The sequence below is a fragment of the Muntiacus reevesi genome, chromosome 12 (genome assembly GCF_963930625.1).
Source record: "Muntiacus reevesi chromosome 12, mMunRee1.1, whole genome shotgun sequence".
NCBI lineage: Eukaryota > Metazoa > Chordata > Mammalia > Artiodactyla > Cervidae > Muntiacus > Muntiacus reevesi.
The window spans coordinates 77,302,357-77,317,087 of NC_089260.1; the positions used below are offsets into that span (position 1 = coordinate 77,302,357).

The following is a 14,731-nucleotide window of genomic DNA, read 5'->3' on the forward strand; positions in this document are numbered from 1 at the left end:
GGCAAGGACCCTGGCTTAGAAGAGAAGAGGGTATTTCCTGTAAGGCTCTTGGCCAGAGCCAGCAGGGCAAAGCGGTCAAGGCTTGTGTCAGAAGCCTCCCTGTCGGGGGTGGGTTCCCCGTTCCTGGCATGCAGCCCCGGGGCCCTGGCTGCCAGCTTCCGCTTGGGCTGGCAAACAGGCTCTGAGCTGGCCAGGCATGATGCGTTGGGGTGACAGGGCCACTTAGGGGCCTCACTTGGGAGGGCTGGGGCCCTGCCAGCTTGTCTGTCCCCGGCAGGTTGCTTGGCCCGGCCACGAGTGCTGGGTGCCATGGGCTGGGGTCACCCTCTCTGCTGGACACTCACTTACCTGGTCAGCCCAGAGTCCGTGGTCCCTTCCTTGAGCATGAGTGTTTGGAGGGGTGTCCCCAGCAGAGTTGGGGGAGGCTGCCGGTTAAATTTAGCGTGTGGGCCGGGGCGGCTGCCCAGGGTCTGCTCGCCACAGCTGCCACTTGGGCCCTGCTGCCAGGGGGCGGGCAGAGGCGGGCTCTGCCTGAGGCTGGGGCCCTATCAGCCTGCGCTTCTGCCTCGGGGCCAGAGAGGCCTGCGCTCTGGGAGGCAGCGGTGGCCGCGGAGCAAGAGGCGCCAGGTGAGAGGCCAGCTGCCTGGGCTCCGGTTTCCTCTCCCACCCGTGGGAGCCAAGGGGCCGGCGCGCCACAGGCCTGCCCAGCTCCGCTGAGAAGGGCGCTCCCTGGCCCTCGGTGTGCTGTTGGAGCCTGGGGCTGGGCAGGCCACACGGGGCCTATCGCTCCCTGCAGGGCCTGCAGAGGTGGGCCCTGAGGCTTATCATAGCTCCCTTCCCACTCTCTGCACCAATCAGGAGCCTCAGGGAGGGGGCGCTTAGGTCACCCTGCCCCTGGTGCAGCCCCAAGGGCAGCTCCAGGCTGGTACGTGTTTGGCGAAAGGGCAAGACAGCAGCCCGGAACTGCAGAGGTGTCCCAAAGGCCCTGCGAAGGCCCAGAGCTGCCCTGCCCCTGCCCCTCCCAGCACCCCAACCCAGAGACTCCAGCCTTGCAGCACTGATGGGGGACCAAGGTCCAAACACAGGGCTCTTGCTGGCCCAGGCCTGGTCCCCAGCGCAGACCCACGTCTGAAGCCTCGCTCCCCTCCCCCAACAGCCCCAAGATTCCTGAGGCCTGGCTCAGTTACCCGGGAGACAGGCCTGCTCTGCTGGCCGGGAGCAAAGATGGGGGGTCCAAGAGGGCTGGGCCTTAGCCGAGCCCTACTGGGGTAACTATGCTGAGGCCCCGGGCCTCACTCCCGCTCGCTCAGGGCCCAGTCCTCCCAGCTCTGTGGACCCCTCAGGGCGCTCAGCCCCCTCCCCACCCCCAGACCTCATCCCGCGGAGCCACTGGCCCGTTCCGCCTGTCCCTGCCCCATGTGGGTCTCCTGTCCCCTGTCCTGGGGACGCTGGGCGGGCACCGGGCCTCACCCCAAGCCCCGCCTGCCTTCTCACCCACTCCCTGTGGCTCCCAGGGCAGAACTGTGCCCAGGCGGGTGGGGCCTGGCAGCTCGGCTCCTTCTTCAGCCTCTTCTGTACTCTCAGTGGGGCCAGCAGGCTGCAGCCAACAGGGCGCCCCCTTCCCAGGCTTCCCCTTCCCAGCCCTGGCCCACCGAGCCTCGACCGGCTGACCTCACTCCCACTTCTGGATCCTGCCGCCTCCTAAGCCTCCTTCCTGCCCATCTGAGCAGAGTCATGGCCCTGAGGGCAGGTGAGCACAGCCAGGAGGCAGCAAATGGGCTGAAGGAGAAAGTGCTGACACTGGACTCCATGAATCCTTGTGTCCGGAGGGTGGAGTACGCGGTGCGAGGCCCCATTGTGCAGCGGGCGCTGGAGCTGGAGCAGGAGCTGCGCCAGGTATGTTCCCAACCCCCCGGGCCTGGCGAGAGGACCCCAGGCAGTCCCCCGCGCCCCTGCCCCCCAAACCCCCCGGGCCTGGCAAGAGGGGCCCAGGCAGGTCCCCCAACCCCTGCCTGTCCCCTGGGCCTGGTGAGAGGGCCCCGAACGGGTCCCTCCCCACCCCCCGCCTTAGGAGGCAAGACCTGTGGGAGTGATAAGCTCCCCCCTCACTGCACTCCCCGCCTCCCTCCAGGGCGTAAAGAAGCCCTTCACTGAGGTCATCCGTGCCAATATCGGGGACGCACAGGCCATGGGGCAGATCCCTATCACCTTCCCGCGCCAGGTGAGGCTCAGCGCTGCCCTGCACCCTCCCCTAATCAGTCCGTGGACCCTGGCCCCAGCACTCACTCCTCCCAGGTCCTGGCCCTCTGCGTCCATCCGGATCTCCTGAACAGCCCTGATTTCCCCGAGGACGCCAAGAGGAAGGCAGAACGCATCTTGCAGGCCTGTGGGGGCCACAGCCTGGGTGAGCACCAGAACCCGCCCAAGCCCGGGGGAGTTGGGCGGGGGGGGGGGGGGGGGGGGGGCGGTGAGCAGGAGCTGGAGGGAGGCTGTCCCGGGAGAGGGGTGGGCCTGCCGCTGGAAGGGGGTTGGGTTTCCTCACGTGGGCAGCGAGGGGACCTCTCGTCCCCCCGCTCAGGGGCCTACAGCATCAGCGCTGGTGTCCAGATGATCCGCGAGGACGTGGCGCGGTACATTGAGCGGCGTGATGGAGGAATTCCCGCCGACCCCAATAACATCTTCCTGTCCACGGGGGCCAGTGATGCCATTGTGGTAGGCCGGGGCCTGTGCGGGAAGCCACCGCGGCTCCTAGTGCGCAGCCAGGAGGATCTGCCAACCCCACTTCCCATCCCTTCCGCAGACGGTGCTGAAATTGCTGGTAACCGGCGAGGGTCGCACGCGCACGGGCGTGCTCATCCCTATCCCTCAGTATCCACTCTACTCCGCTGCGCTGGCCGAGTTCAACGCGGTGCAGGTGGACTACTATCTGGACGAGGAGCGTGCCTGGTCGCTCGACGTGGCCGAGCTGCGGCGCGCGCTGGGCCAGGCGCGTGACCACTGCCGCCCCCGCGCGCTCTGCGTCATCAACCCCGGGAACCCCACCGGTGCGCGACCCCACCCGTCCCCGTCCCGCCGCCCAGGCCCGAACAGGCATGCCTGTCCGCCGCGCCTGGGTCAGCCTTCCCCTCCGCCCGCCGCCCTGCGCAGAGCAGAGCGCCCCCTCCGCTGACCCCGGACCTGTCGCACCCCCGCGCCCCAGGGCAGGTGCAGACCCGCGAGTGCATCGAGGACGTGATCCGCTTCGCTTTTGAGGAAAGGCTTTTCCTACTGGCCGATGAGGTGCTGGCGGGGCGCCCGCGGGGAGGGGGCGGCGGGCGGCGGCGTGCGCTCCAGTGACGCGGCCCGCCGTCTCCCGGCCGCTCGTCCAGGTATACCAAGACAACGTGTACGCCAAGGGCTCGCAGTTCCACTCGTTCAAGAAGGTGCTCATGGAGATGGGGCCACCGTACGCGGCGCGACAAGAGCTCGCCTCCTTCCACTCGATCTCCAAGGGCTACTTGGGCGAGTGCGTGCGGGCTGGGCGGGCGGGGCCCAGAACTCGGGCGGCGGCTGGGCTCTCGTCGCCAGGCTGGCCCCTCCTTGCCAGCCATGCCTCGACGCCCGCCTTCGCGTCGCAGGTGCGGCTTCCGCGGCGGCTACGTGGAGGTGGTGAACATGGACGCCGCGGTGAAGCAGCAGATGCAGAAGCTGCGGAGCGTGCGGCTGTGCCCGCCCACCCCGGGCCAGGTCCTGCTCGACGTGGCTGTCAGCCCGCCCGCGCCCTCCGACCCCTCCTTCGCGCAGTTCCAGGCGGTGAGTGGGCGGGGCCGCGGGCGTCGGGGCGCCGCGCCCGGCCTGGCTTGACCAACCCTCCCTCCTTGGCCACAGGAGAGGCAGGCGGTGCTGGCCGAGCTAGCGGCTAAGGCCAAGCTCACGGAGCAGGTCTTCAACGAAGCTCCCGGCATCCGCTGCAACCCGGTTCAGGGCGCCATGTATTCCTTCCCGCGCGTGCAGCTGCCCCCGCGTGCGGTGCAGCGCGCTCAGGTCCGACGTGCGGGACGGGCAGGCCGGGCAGGGCCCGCGGGCCCGGGGACGTCCTCCCTGATCGTCCCTTCCCATCCTCTCGAACCCCCAGGAGCTGGGCCTGGCTCCCGACATGTTCTTCTGCCTGCGCCTCCTAGAGGAGACTGGCATCTGCGTGGTGCCTGGGAGTGGCTTCGGACAACGAGAAGGCACCTACCACTTTCGGTGAGGCCCTGCTTGCGCAGCCCCTCCCCTTGACCCCCACCGCTTTCGCTTACTTTCTTCCCCCTTTTAGGATGACTATTCTGCCCCCCATGGAGAAGCTGCGGCCCCTGCTGGAGAAGCTGAGCCAGTTCCATGCCAAGTTCACCCGCGAGTACTCCTGAGGACCCGTCAGAAGCCAGGGCCGGCCAGAAGGGACGACCTCCGACTGAGGGCACTTGGCCCTGGGGCCTCTGGAGCCTCTGGACTTGCTGCTGCTGCCTGTGTGGCAGAGCCCCTGCCCCTCCGCAGGCCCTAATAAAGCAATGGGCTGGCCGGGCTGCTTGGAGGCCACGTGCACACCCGTGTGCACCTTTGCAGCCTCGTCCACTCCTGACTGCCTATCTGTCTGGGTTCTGTGCAGGCCTGGGGGCCGGGGCATGGTCAAGGAGGGCTTCCTGAGGAGCGGACATTCTTACAGGTTGGAGTTGGCTGGATGGGAACTGGCGGAGTTGGCAGAGGGAAACCGAGCAGCCCTGAGAGGGCAAGGAGGGCGTCTTGGTTTCCAGACGGGGCAGGTGACAGCGGTTCTGCCGCTTTGACACCTGGCGGAGGAGCAATGTCGGCTAAGGGGTGGGGGTGGAAGGGCACGTGGGTCACCTCTGTCATGCTCGTGTGGAGTGTGTGACATCCACCTGCAAATGCAGTACTTGGGCTGGAAAACAGAGAGGAGGGCCCCCAGAGCTGGGGCAGGTTTGGGTGAAGAGAGCTCAGAAAATGGTGAGGAAGAGGTGCCCTTTGGAGCACCAGCCTAAAGGACCCAGGCTGGGGGCTGACCCAGATGGGCAGCCAACCATATGTCCTTGACACTGGCCCTCAAGGACGAGCACCTACTGTCACTGTTGTGGGTCCTCTGTGGTGGGCACTTTAGTCCCCATTTCACAGAAGAGGAGACCTGGGCTCCTGAAATGCATAGAAATGACAGGAAACTCACTCCATGTGGCCTTGGTAGCTGACCAGGGGTCTTGGCTCAAATGCCTATGAGTTGGTTTAAGGGTTGGCTGGCTTCAGAGACCCACGGGCTTGGGGAAACTACTGGCCAAGGTCCCAGCTCAGCTCGGGAGGGGGTTCTTAACCACAGTGCGGGTTTCACTGGCTCCCCTGGGCCTCAGGTGTCCTCAGGCATCAGCATAGCTCTGGGCCCGAGAGGCTGTGTGAGACCCTTGGGGTGTGGGGACTCCCCCCACCACCACCACCGCTGAGGCCACCTGGAGCCTAGACAGGCTCTCGGGGCCGCCTCCTCACTGGACACCAGAGCCTGTGGGGCAGCAGCCGGAAGCGTGGGTGGGATGAACGGGGCTCAGGCCTTTCCCACGACCCTCTTCAGCCACCGGCCTCCAGAGGGCGCTGAGACCACGAGTTCAGGGAGCTGAAGGGCACCGGAGCCAAGGAAGCAGCAGCCGACCGCGGAGGCTTGAGAGGACAGCTGCTCTGTGGAGCCGCTAGGCGACCCAGCGGAACTGGTAGCCACCAGGCCCCAGGTGGGACACCTGCGGCACTTCCGGAGGCTGAGGGGCGTCTGGGAACCGGTCAGACGGCCGGGGAGGGACCTGGATGGGCCCCGGTTTCCGACGTTCGAAGCCAATCGGCCACCGGGGGCGCGCGCGGGCTGTCGGCGCTCTAGCCCACCCACGTTCTCTATGGCCACCGCGTTTCCGGGCTGCGCTGTGGCGCGCGAGGGCTGCCCAGCTCCGCCGCCGAGACGTCCAGCTTCTCGGGTGCTGAGCCCGCGGGACCCGAAGGCGTGGTCGCGGGTGCCAGCCTGGCCACCCGTGATCCAGCCCCAGTCGTGCCGCTGTGTGACCCCTAACCCCATCGCAACTGGACGGATCGGACCCTGCCCTGCCCCTGCTCTGAGCGGGACCCCTTATCCTGCCCGTCTGGCCCTGAACGCGGCTCCCGCCCCAGGGCCGCGCCCCCTGGCCATGCGCGGGAAGCTGCTGCCCCTGGCCGGCCTCTACCTAGTGCAGGGCCTGCCCTACGGCCTGCAGTCAGGCCTGCTGCCCGTGCTGCTGCGCGCCCGTGGCCTTTCCCTGACGCGCGTGGGGCTGGCCAAGGCGCTATACGCGCCGTGGCTGCTCAAGCTCTTTTGGGCCCCGCTAGTAGACACGTGGGGCTCCCCAAGGGGCTGGCTGGCACTCAGCACGGCTGCCTTGGGCCTGGTGTGCGGGCTGTTGGCAGCCCTGCCTCCTGCCGGCGCCGGCGGGGCCGCGCTGCCTGTCTCGCTGGCGGCGCTGCTCCTGCTGCTGAATCTGGCTGCGGCCGTGCAGGACGTGGCCCTGGACATGCTGGCCGTGCGGCTCCTGGAGCCGGCTGAGCTGGGGCCCGGCAATACCGTGCAGGTGGTTGCTTACAAGCTGGGGGCCGCCCTGGCCGGCGGTGGACTGCTGGCCCTCCTGCCCGCGCTCTCCTGGACGCTGCTCTTCCTGCTCTTGGCCGCCACCTACTGGCTGGCTGCAGCCGCGGCCTGGGTGGCGCCCGCCCTGCGACAGCTGCCCACACCCCCGCCCTCAGCGCACCCCCGTCCCAGCCTGCACCTTCAGCAGGACTTGCTGGCGGTGCCTGGGACCCTGTGGACAGCGGGCTTCGTGCTCACCTACAAGCTGGGTGAGTCAGGCAGTAGCACGGGTGGGTCTCCAGGAACTGGCGCAGGGCTGCCTTCCCTCTGTGGGGTCTGACCTGAGGCCTGGACCCCCCCCCCCGCCCCCGCCCCGCCGACTGTGAGACTGGGCCTTGTTTCCTGTGTGCAGGTCTAGCCCCAGCCACACCCCTGCGGGCCTCTCTGAGCTGCTTCGTGCTGACCCTGAATTTGGCCAAAGCCTAGCCCACCTGTCTGCTGGCGCCTGAGGCCGAGGTGGAGAAGCAGGGCAAGCTGCCCCTACTGACTGTCTCTCCACAGGTGAGCAGGGTGCCAGTGGCCTGTTCCCACTGCTCTTGCTGGACGGCGGCATCTCCACCCCAGAGCTGGGGCTGTGGAACGGTGTGGGTGCTGTGCTCTGCTCCATTGCTGGCTCATCCCTGGGTGGGGTCCTGCTGGCCAGGCGTTGGTGAGCACCCCCTCAGCACACCCTACCCACCTGCTCCCCTCTCCTTCCCTGTGCCCTCTGACCTGCCCTGTCTCCCCCTCAGGCAGCCACTGCCCCTCCTGAGGTCAGTGCTTCGGTTCCATCTTGGGGGCCTGGCCTACCAGACTGCCCTGCTCTTTCAGCTGAACAGCCCCAGAGCCAACCCCGTCCCTGGCACAGTCCTGAGAGGTGAGGGTGGGCCATGGGGGGCAGAGCCTGGGGCCCTGGGCCTTGCTGACCCTCACCCTCCCAGGGGCAGCCCTGCTGAGTCTGTGTCTGCAGCACCTCCTGGGGGGCTTGGTCACAACCACCACCTTCACCATGATGATGCGCTGCAGTCAGCTGGCACCCAGCGCCCTGCAGGTGAGAACCATGGTTGCAACATCGGGGGCTGTGGGCCTGGAGTCCAAGCAGGTCCTGACGTGACATCCTCCGTCCACCCCGCAGGCCACACACTACAGTCTCCTGGCCACTCTGGAGCTGCTGGGGAAGCTGCTGGTGGGCACACTGGCAGGAGCCCTGGCTGATAGCCTGGGGCCACGCCTCTGCTTCTCTCTCTTCTTAGCTCTCTCAGCCACCCCCATGCTGTACCTGGGCTTTGCGCCCAACACCCTGGCCTGAGCTGAAAGGCTGAACTCATCAATAAAGTGGAGTGTGCTTCTGGGGCAAGTGTTGTGCAGAGTCATCCCCAGACTATGGGGTTGTTCCCAGTGGAAGGAAGGATCCTGAAAACAACTCGAGCAACTTTTATTCAGCACTTTGGGGCCTCTCTGCCCCCATGCTCCTGGTGGTGGGGTGTGTTTGGGGTGGTGGGTCACTGTCCTGATCACTGCATCCCCCTCCATCTGTACCCTGAGGACCCCGTACACCTGACACCCCTACACTGTGGCCTTGCAGCCCCACTTAGGCCCCTGTCTGGGACAAGGGGGCGCTGGGTCTTCTGCAAAAGGGTGGTCAGCGGCCCCACAGCAGGAGCTCCTGCGTGGCCAGGTGCATGAGGGCAGGGAAGCTCAGGTGCAGGTACTTCCTCCAGAAGCGCTGGTCTCGCCCGAACACCTGGGCTGGATAGCAGGGGCTCCCTGGAGGGGGAGGAGATGCAGCTGAGGACTCTGGGCCAGGTGTGACCCCAGCCCCCACCTCCCTCAGGGCCAGGCCTCCCAGGTCCTCACCGATGCCATGGAAGACCCGGGCCACAGCCCTGCCTGAGAATCGCTGCTCTGGCCACGAGGACAGGAGCTGGCGGATGTCCCGGCGGATCTGGTCTTCCCAGTCCTGGAGCTGCGGGGGGGACAGTCAGGCCAGCCTGGCGTCCACTGCTCGCTCTTCTGCACGGCCCACCACAACGCCAGCAGGAGGCGGGTGTGTGCCCGCAGACAGGTGCACCCTCTGCAGCCACACCTCCGGGCCCTGACACTCACCCTGTCCTGTCCCAGCTTGGGGTCGTTCTCTGGCTCCAGGCCCCCTGGCTGCTCTGACTCTTCCTCAAAATACTGACTGAGCACAGCCTTGAGCCTGCTGCTGTGCTCCCAGGCGGGCTGCTCCAGGCACGGTCCGCAGCTGGGGAATGCCACGCTGTGGAGGGGAGAGCCTGTCAAGAGGGGCCTGCCTGGGGCAGGGTGGGGTGGCCCACGCCCTGCTGACCTCCTCTTGCACCTGTGAAAAGCCCGGAAGGTGTGGTGCAGGCGGGTCAGGGCCTCTTGCTCTCGGGCCTGCACACGGCTGTGCAGGAAGTCGCAGATCTGGTCCATCTCCTGGGCCGTCAGGTCCCCTGGGCTGTGCAGGTGGAAGGCCGTCTCCCTGAACTCCACCAGCACCCCCGTGCCCTGGGGCACACCTGCCAGATAGGGTGTCAATAACTGGCAGAGGGGCAGGGAGAGGGGGGCAAGCAGGGCTGGGGGTGGGCGCACCTGTCCCAGGCTCTGGGTCCCACTGCAGCTGGAGGAGAGCCCGCCGCACAGGGCCCAGCTCCCAGCCCGTAGAGTCCACCAGCTCGACGAGATCTAGCTCCACAGAACTACACCCCCGCCTCATGTCGGGGTGCTGCTGGGCCAAGTACAGAGCCAGTGGGGGGCACCTGTGCCAGGGGGGCGGCATGTGATTGGCAGCCCTGTCCTCTGTCCCTGTCGACAGCTTGGGTGGGACGTGTGCTCACCTGCGGGCCAGGGCCTGGAGCTGGGTGGGGCCCCCAGGCCAGCGCAGGTGGCAGCGGGCATGGGTGGGCGCGAGCAGCTTCAGCCAGCGCCGTGGGTGCAGCTCCAGGTAGCACAGCAGCGTCTCAATGGCTGTGGGCAGAGCAGAGCTCACTTGGGGCCTGTGGAACCCCCTAGCCCCGCCGCGCATGCCCCTGCTCCTCACCCTCCTCCGGCATATCCAGGGCCTGCACAGTTGGCTGCACTGGGAGCACCCGCTCATGGCCTGGGCACCGGGGTGTGTGTGGGATGTTGGGCTGGCCAGGATCCTGGGCGCTCGCAGCTACAGGGGCCCCGGCCAAGTGCCCTTCCCCACTCCTGCTGCCCTCCTGTTCTGGGGGCCGCTGGGGACAAGTGCAGGGAGAGAACACACGCTGCACCAGCCTCTTCACAGCGAGGAAATCCACAGCGTTGGCATGCACATGTCTGCGCAGCTCCCGCAGGTCCTGGCCCTGGGGCAGAGCGGTGTGAACGTGGGGCACAGCCCCACGTGGGGCTGGGGGAGCTGCTGGGGGCGGGGTGGGCACCCACCTGGGGCCGAAGGAAGAGGTGGCAGTGTGCCGGCTGCCCGTCACGCCCCGCGCGGCCCACTGCCTGCACGTAGCTCTCGAAGCTGGGGGGCAGGCCCAGGTGCAGCACAGCCCGTACATCCGGCCGGTCCAGTCCCATCCCGAAGGCCACTGTGGCCACCACCATGCGCAGCCGGCCCTCCATGAAGGCCCGCTGCACCCGCCGCCGCTCTCGGCTGCACAGGCCAGCGTGGTAGGCCTCGGCCACAGCCTCCGGTGCTCGGCCTGCAGAGAAGACCAGGGCGGTCAGGTAGGGCACGTGCCCGGGGCGCGTCCACGGGGGGCAGGCCTGCCTCGCCTCACCCTGGGGCCCTGGGTCCCGGGCCTCGTGCAGGCAGGTGCGCAGCAGGGCGGCGACACGCTCTGTGTCCTCTCGCCTGTGGCAGTAGATGATGACGGAGTTCAGAGCCCGGAAACGGTCACTCCGCAGCAGTGTCACCAGTGCCTATGGGGACGAGGGTCACTGCAGAGAGCTGGGAGGCAGGGCCGCCACCAGGCCCACGCACGCACGCTTACCTGGTCTGGGTCCCTGTCCGAGGACACGGAGAGGTGCAGGTTGGCAGGGATGGTAGCTGGCCCTCTGAGCACGGACTCCTCGGTCACGCCCAGGTGCCAGGCCACGTCGAGGGCAGTGCTGCGTGTGGCCGTGGCTGTAAGGCCCAAGAAGCAGTGGACGCCCGTCTGGTCCTGCAGCGTCTGTGAGGGGGCCGTGAGCCAGCACCACCCCCTGCTCTGTGCACTGCCCCACCCGCCCAGGCTCACCTGACAGGCATGCAGCGGACGCCCGGCCGGTCCCACAGCGTCTGTGAGGGGGACGTGAGCCAGCGCCACCCCCCTGCTCTGCATGCTCCCCCACCCACCCAGGCTCACCTGACAGACACGCAAGTAACAGGGCCGGAAGTTGTGGGACCACTGAGAGAGACAGTGGGCCTCGTCGAGGCAGGCAAAGGCGATCGGCGGCAGCTGAGAGAGGAGGGTGCCAGCACCGGCCCCGACCAGCGCCTCTGGGGATAGCATCAGCACCTGCACTTGGGCCGCACGAGCCTGAGGAGGCCCGCTGGTCAGCAGCAGCACCTGGCTCTGCCCGCTGCTCTGCCCTTCTGGCCCTGGGAGGCCCCCTCACCTTCTGCAGGGCAGAGTCCCGCTGCTTCTTGGTCATCCCCGAGTGAATGCAGGCCCCCTTCAAGCCGGGGGGCAGGCCAGAGAGCTGCAGGGACAGGAGCACAGCCTGTTGCATGCCCTGGCCCTTTCCCAAAGGCCTTCTAGCATGGTTTCACCTGACAACTGCTGGCTCCCTTCCAGGCCCTTTAGGGAGGAGAGGCCAGAGCTGCCTGTGGGCCTTGACTGAGGCGCACTGGGGACGGGTCCCATTGGGGGCGCTTCTACCAAGCTGCTCCTCTGGTGGGTGGGACTGGGTCTAAGCAGCCGTGTCCCTGTGCCTTTGGGCCACTGCCAACTTGTGGACAGAGTGGAAAGGGCCTGATACCTTGCAGCTCTGGGGTGGGAGTGGGACAAGAAACAGCAGCCAAGTGGGTCGGCAGAGCCATGGATACCAGTCCTTGCCTTTTGCGTGTGTCCACAGGCCCTGTCCACCTACCTGGTCATCCATGAGTGACATGAGAGGAGAGATGACCAGGGTGAGGCAGGGGCTTCGCCGGAAGTAGAGTAGCGCTGGGAGCTGGTAGCACAGGGACTTACCAGCCCCCGTGGGCAGCACCAGCAGGGTGGACACACCTGAGTGTGATCTAGAGTCAAGACAGCCGTCCTGCAGCCTGGCCTCAGCCCCACCACTCTCCTGCCAGCCAACTCACCAGACAGGATCCGCATGACCACACGCTCCTGCCCAGGGTAGAAGGCTTGGTGCCCCAGTTGCTCCAGGGCCTGAAACACCTCAGCCGGTGTGTCTGTGGACACAGGTGTCAGTCAGCTTTGCTGCGAGTCATCCTAACCCTTTCATCCAGGCCTGGGCCATTAGGCATCTGCTGACCTGCCACCTGACCCGAGGGCCCCAGTGGGTAGAGTGGAGGCACGGAAAGAGGCGGGCAGGGCGCCCTGGACCCAGACTGCCCCGTGGGCACCAGCAGCTCAGGCGCCCCAGGCTCAGCGTCTTCTTCATCTGCGGAGAACATACGAACAGAACGGGAGCCCTGGGCTGGGCTGGCGTCACAGTGCCAAGACAGCAACTTGCTACAGCCTCTCCTCCACCTCTTAACTCACCAGAGAGTTGGCAGCAGGCCGCACCGGTCCTCAGGGACTCTTCCTGTAACGTGGGCTGGGTCTGTGCGCCATTCGCAGCCTTGACATTCTCCTCCTGAGGGGCCAGGAGAGGTTCTGGACCGGAAGCAGGGAATTAGTAGGGCCTTTGCTTTAGTCAGAATTGCCTCCCCAAAGAGCACGACACCCCTGTAAGCAGGCTGGCATCCAGGGCAGAGGCCTCACCAGGCTGAGGGCACCGGGATGCCAAGTGGCTGAGCTGTCCATGCTGGGAGCAAGAATCCTGGGCTGGGGCTCTGGGCTGACCACCTCCAAAACACTCCCCTTTTTTCTGCCACTTCTGCTTCCATGCCTGGTTGGGGACACAAAGAAGGATCACAGGGCAAGCAGCAGGGCAGTTGGGGGGAGCACCTGGTACCACCATCTCACCTGCTTGCGAAGGAGCCTGCCCCGCAGGGCCCGGCCCCGCACATAGCATCGCTGCTTCATGTTGAGCCGCACATAGTTCCCCCTGTCCTGGATGGCAGATCTGGAAGAAATGCACAGGTCAGCAATGCCCACAGCCCTCCCCACACTGGCTCAACTGAGGGCAGCCCTGCTGGGAGGTTAGAGCAGTGATACCTGGAGACTGGGGTCCTGCCTGGGGGCTGTGCCTTCGCAGGCTGCTCTGGACAGCCCCCTGCAGGCCCTGCAGCCCCAGCTCCCTTGGGCAGGGGTCCTGCTTGGTCAGTGCCCTGCTGGGTCTGTGCAAGGCTTCCCTCCAGCTCCCCACTCCGACTCCGCTTCTTGCCTTGATGGTCACCAGGCTGACACTTCCCTGCACTGACACCAGCTGCTGGTAAGGCTGGAACCTCTGCGCCCTGCAAAGGCACCTCACAACCAGCACTGGGGCTGAGAACAGATGCAACAGCTGCAGTCAGAAGCTGTGAATCCTCTGCACCCAGGTCAGGCTGGCAGGTCCTGGGAACCTCCAGAAAATCCGGGGTCCTGTTGTGACAGCGCTGCAGCCAATCAGGGTCGAGGGAGCCCAGTCGCAGCCTCAGGGATGCCCTCAGCTGCTGGAGCCGGCCTGGCCTCAGCTGGGGCCTGGGAGGCTGAGGGAGCACCTCATTGACATTTTCTGGAAAGATGGGGGCAGCTGCTGTGCCTGGTGGCTCCGGTGAAGGGATCTTGGCAGAGGATCTTTGTGCAAGCCGGGGTATCCGGCCCAGGGTTGACCTAGCCTGGGAGGGAGACAAGCAAGCAGGAACTCAGGCCCTTGGGGTGCAACAGACTCATACGTGCTGGAGGCCCCACCTGTAACAGCTAGGTAAGGTGAGAAGCAAAAGGCTGGGACATAAAGGAAGCTGAGAACAGAGGCTGACCTTGAGCTCCTCTGTGGAGCTGCGCTGGCTGTGTGCGCACAGGTGAACATGACTACCTGTGAGACTCTTGACAGGGATGGGTATCTGGTAATTCTGCCTGGGGCCACCTGCAGCTCTGGACCCGCTCTGGACCCACTCTGGATGCACTGTCTGCCAGGCCCTCACCCCTCACCTGCAGACTGCCCTTTAGGTTGGTCTTAAGCCTCTTCCCATAGTCCTGCGCAGACTCCTGAGGGTTCCACCTTGAGGAAGGACGGGGACTCTGGGTCGCAGCCCGATTCAAGTGGTGCCCCCAGCAACTGGGCTCCAACATCTGCAGGAGACAGTAGAGACCTAAACCACGGAGAAGCTGGTGTGTGAGGGGGAACCGAGATGTCTACACCTCCGAGACACCAGAGGAGGGGCTGTCCTTCCTCCACCCTCTCACCCTTCCCCCTCTGCCCCCCGTTCCCGCTGAGGTTGGGTCACGACTCCTCCCGGCTCCGGCATACAGGATGTTGACCCAGGGATTGGGATGTCAAGCCCAGGTACCTGCTCGGCCGCCGCGGGAAGCGACTGCTTCGAGCTGTGAGGCTCGACGCTGCCGGCCTGGCCCAGTGCTTCCTTCAGGGAGCGGTACTCTCGGTACAGAGCTGAGAGCGGGGTCAGGGGATCTGAATTGGTGTCAAGATTCCCCTGGGAGGGGGCGTGGAGGCCTCCCGCCCCTGGCCCACTGCCTTGGCCACTCCCTCCGCCCCACGCCCGCGGACTCACCGCGGGTCTCCTCGGGCGCCGCTTCCACGTCTTCCTGTAAAGGGAACGCGTCAGGCGGATGCCGCGCCCTCAGCTCCCCGCCCATGGCCAGCCCGCACCTTGCCCGGCCGCCGTCCGCTCCGCCGCCGAAACGCGAGCTCCCACGCCTGCAGCCGCTCCCGTACGTCCCGCAGCCGCTCCATGGTCGCCGGAAGCTTGGCACCCAGCGAATCTCCCGCCTAGAGGGCGATGCCGGTCGCCAGCCAATGGGGACGCTCGGCAGCGTTTGAGGCGTAACACCGCGGCGGCCCCTGGGCTGGGGCAGCCAATCCGCG

At 66.5% G+C, this 14,731-nt stretch overlaps 3 protein-coding genes across 11 annotated transcripts; 2 read left to right on the top strand and 1 right to left on the bottom strand.

Annotated features, from left to right (window-relative positions):
- The first annotated feature begins 42 nt into the window (after positions 1–42).
- On the top strand, positions 43–4,605 carry GPT (glutamic--pyruvic transaminase). 5 transcript variants are annotated; one of them, XM_065902480.1, is made up of 13 exons: positions 45–627; positions 1,157–1,268; positions 1,731–1,896; positions 2,132–2,221; positions 2,296–2,404; positions 2,579–2,712; positions 2,801–3,044; positions 3,200–3,279; positions 3,369–3,505; positions 3,618–3,792; positions 3,868–4,023; positions 4,115–4,227; positions 4,298–4,605. In XM_065902480.1, exons 2-13 carry the CDS (start codon positions 1,225–1,227, stop codon positions 4,386–4,388), a joined length of 1,539 nt encoding a protein of 512 aa, XP_065758552.1. In that variant the 5' UTR covers positions 45–627; positions 1,157–1,224; the 3' UTR covers positions 4,389–4,605. The 5 variants fall into 5 exon arrangements, with proteins under 5 accessions (XP_065758550.1, XP_065758552.1, XP_065758551.1 ...); XM_065902479.1 differs by having other exon boundaries at positions 45–1,268; XM_065902481.1 differs by lacking the exon at positions 1,157–1,268 and having other exon boundaries at positions 46–627.
- Positions 4,606–5,754: 1,149 nt separating this feature from the next.
- On the top strand, positions 5,755–7,991 carry MFSD3 (major facilitator superfamily domain containing 3). 3 transcript variants are annotated; one of them, XM_065902486.1, is made up of 5 exons: positions 5,755–6,870; positions 7,163–7,310; positions 7,393–7,517; positions 7,582–7,691; positions 7,776–7,991. In XM_065902486.1, exons 1-5 carry the CDS (start codon positions 5,904–5,906, stop codon positions 7,947–7,949), a joined length of 1,524 nt encoding a protein of 507 aa, XP_065758558.1. In that variant the 5' UTR covers positions 5,755–5,903; the 3' UTR covers positions 7,950–7,991. The 3 variants fall into 3 exon arrangements, with proteins under 3 accessions (XP_065758558.1, XP_065758559.1, XP_065758560.1); XM_065902487.1 differs by having other exon boundaries at positions 7,611–7,691; XM_065902488.1 differs by lacking the exon at positions 7,393–7,517.
- A 119-nt stretch (positions 7,992–8,110) lies between these two features.
- On the bottom strand, positions 8,111–14,616 carry RECQL4 (RecQ like helicase 4). 3 transcript variants are annotated; one of them, XM_065902664.1, is made up of 23 exons: positions 14,516–14,616; positions 14,418–14,451; positions 14,196–14,296; positions 13,837–13,977; positions 12,922–13,523; positions 12,730–12,829; positions 12,526–12,652; positions 12,304–12,417; positions 12,074–12,202; positions 11,898–11,990; positions 11,684–11,820; positions 11,210–11,293; positions 10,957–11,130; positions 10,603–10,782; positions 10,390–10,531; positions 10,049–10,311; positions 9,684–9,969; positions 9,481–9,610; positions 9,236–9,402; positions 8,982–9,162; positions 8,747–8,900; positions 8,498–8,606; positions 8,111–8,407 (listed from the first exon to the last, which is right to left on the bottom strand). In XM_065902664.1, the coding sequence occupies exons 1-23, from the start codon at positions 14,597–14,599 to the stop codon at positions 8,283–8,285; spliced, it is 3,657 nt and encodes a 1,218-aa protein (XP_065758736.1). In that variant the 5' UTR covers positions 14,600–14,616; the 3' UTR covers positions 8,111–8,282. The 3 variants fall into 3 exon arrangements, 2 of the variants coding, with proteins under 2 accessions (XP_065758736.1, XP_065758735.1); XM_065902663.1 differs by having other exon boundaries at positions 14,196–14,317; XR_010658635.1 differs by lacking the exons at positions 8,111–8,407; positions 9,236–9,402 and having other exon boundaries at positions 8,502–8,606; positions 14,196–14,317.
- Positions 14,617–14,731: the final 115 nt, after the last annotated feature.

What these genes read in the sequence shown, in the direction of transcription:
- GPT (XM_065902477.1), top strand. Translation starts at nt 1,417, where the DNA reads ATGTGGGTCTCCTGTCCCCTGTCCTGGGGACGCTGGGCGGGCACCGGG. An exon ending in TTTTCCTACTGGCCGATGAG is followed by an intron (nt 3,280 to 3,368) that starts GTGCTGGCGGGG and finishes CCGCTCGTCCAG; the next exon opens with GTATACCAAGACAACGTGTA. An exon ending in GAAGGCACCTACCACTTTCG is followed by an intron (nt 4,228 to 4,297) that starts GTGAGGCCCTGC and finishes TCCCCCTTTTAG; the next exon opens with GATGACTATTCTGCCCCCCA.
- MFSD3 (XM_065902486.1), top strand. Translation starts at nt 5,904, where the DNA reads ATGGCCACCGCGTTTCCGGGCTGCGCTGTGGCGCGCGAGGGCTGCCCA. An exon ending in CGTGCTCACCTACAAGCTGG is followed by an intron (nt 6,871 to 7,162) that starts GTGAGTCAGGCA and finishes GTCTCTCCACAG; the next exon opens with GTGAGCAGGGTGCCAGTGGC. An exon ending in TGGCACCCAGCGCCCTGCAG is followed by an intron (nt 7,692 to 7,775) that starts GTGAGAACCATG and finishes TCCACCCCGCAG; the next exon opens with GCCACACACTACAGTCTCCT.
- RECQL4 (XM_065902663.1), bottom strand. Translation starts at nt 14,599, where the DNA reads ATGGAGCGGCTGCGGGACGTACGGGAGCGGCTGCAGGCGTGGGAGCTC. An exon ending in GGCAGGACCCCAGTCTCCAG is followed by an intron (nt 12,830 to 12,921) that starts GTATCACTGCTC and finishes CATTTCTTCCAG; the next exon opens with ATCTGCCATCCAGGACAGGG. An exon ending in CGGACAGGGACCCAGACCAG is followed by an intron (nt 10,532 to 10,602) that starts GTAAGCGTGCGT and finishes TCGTCCCCATAG; the next exon opens with GCACTGGTGACACTGCTGCG.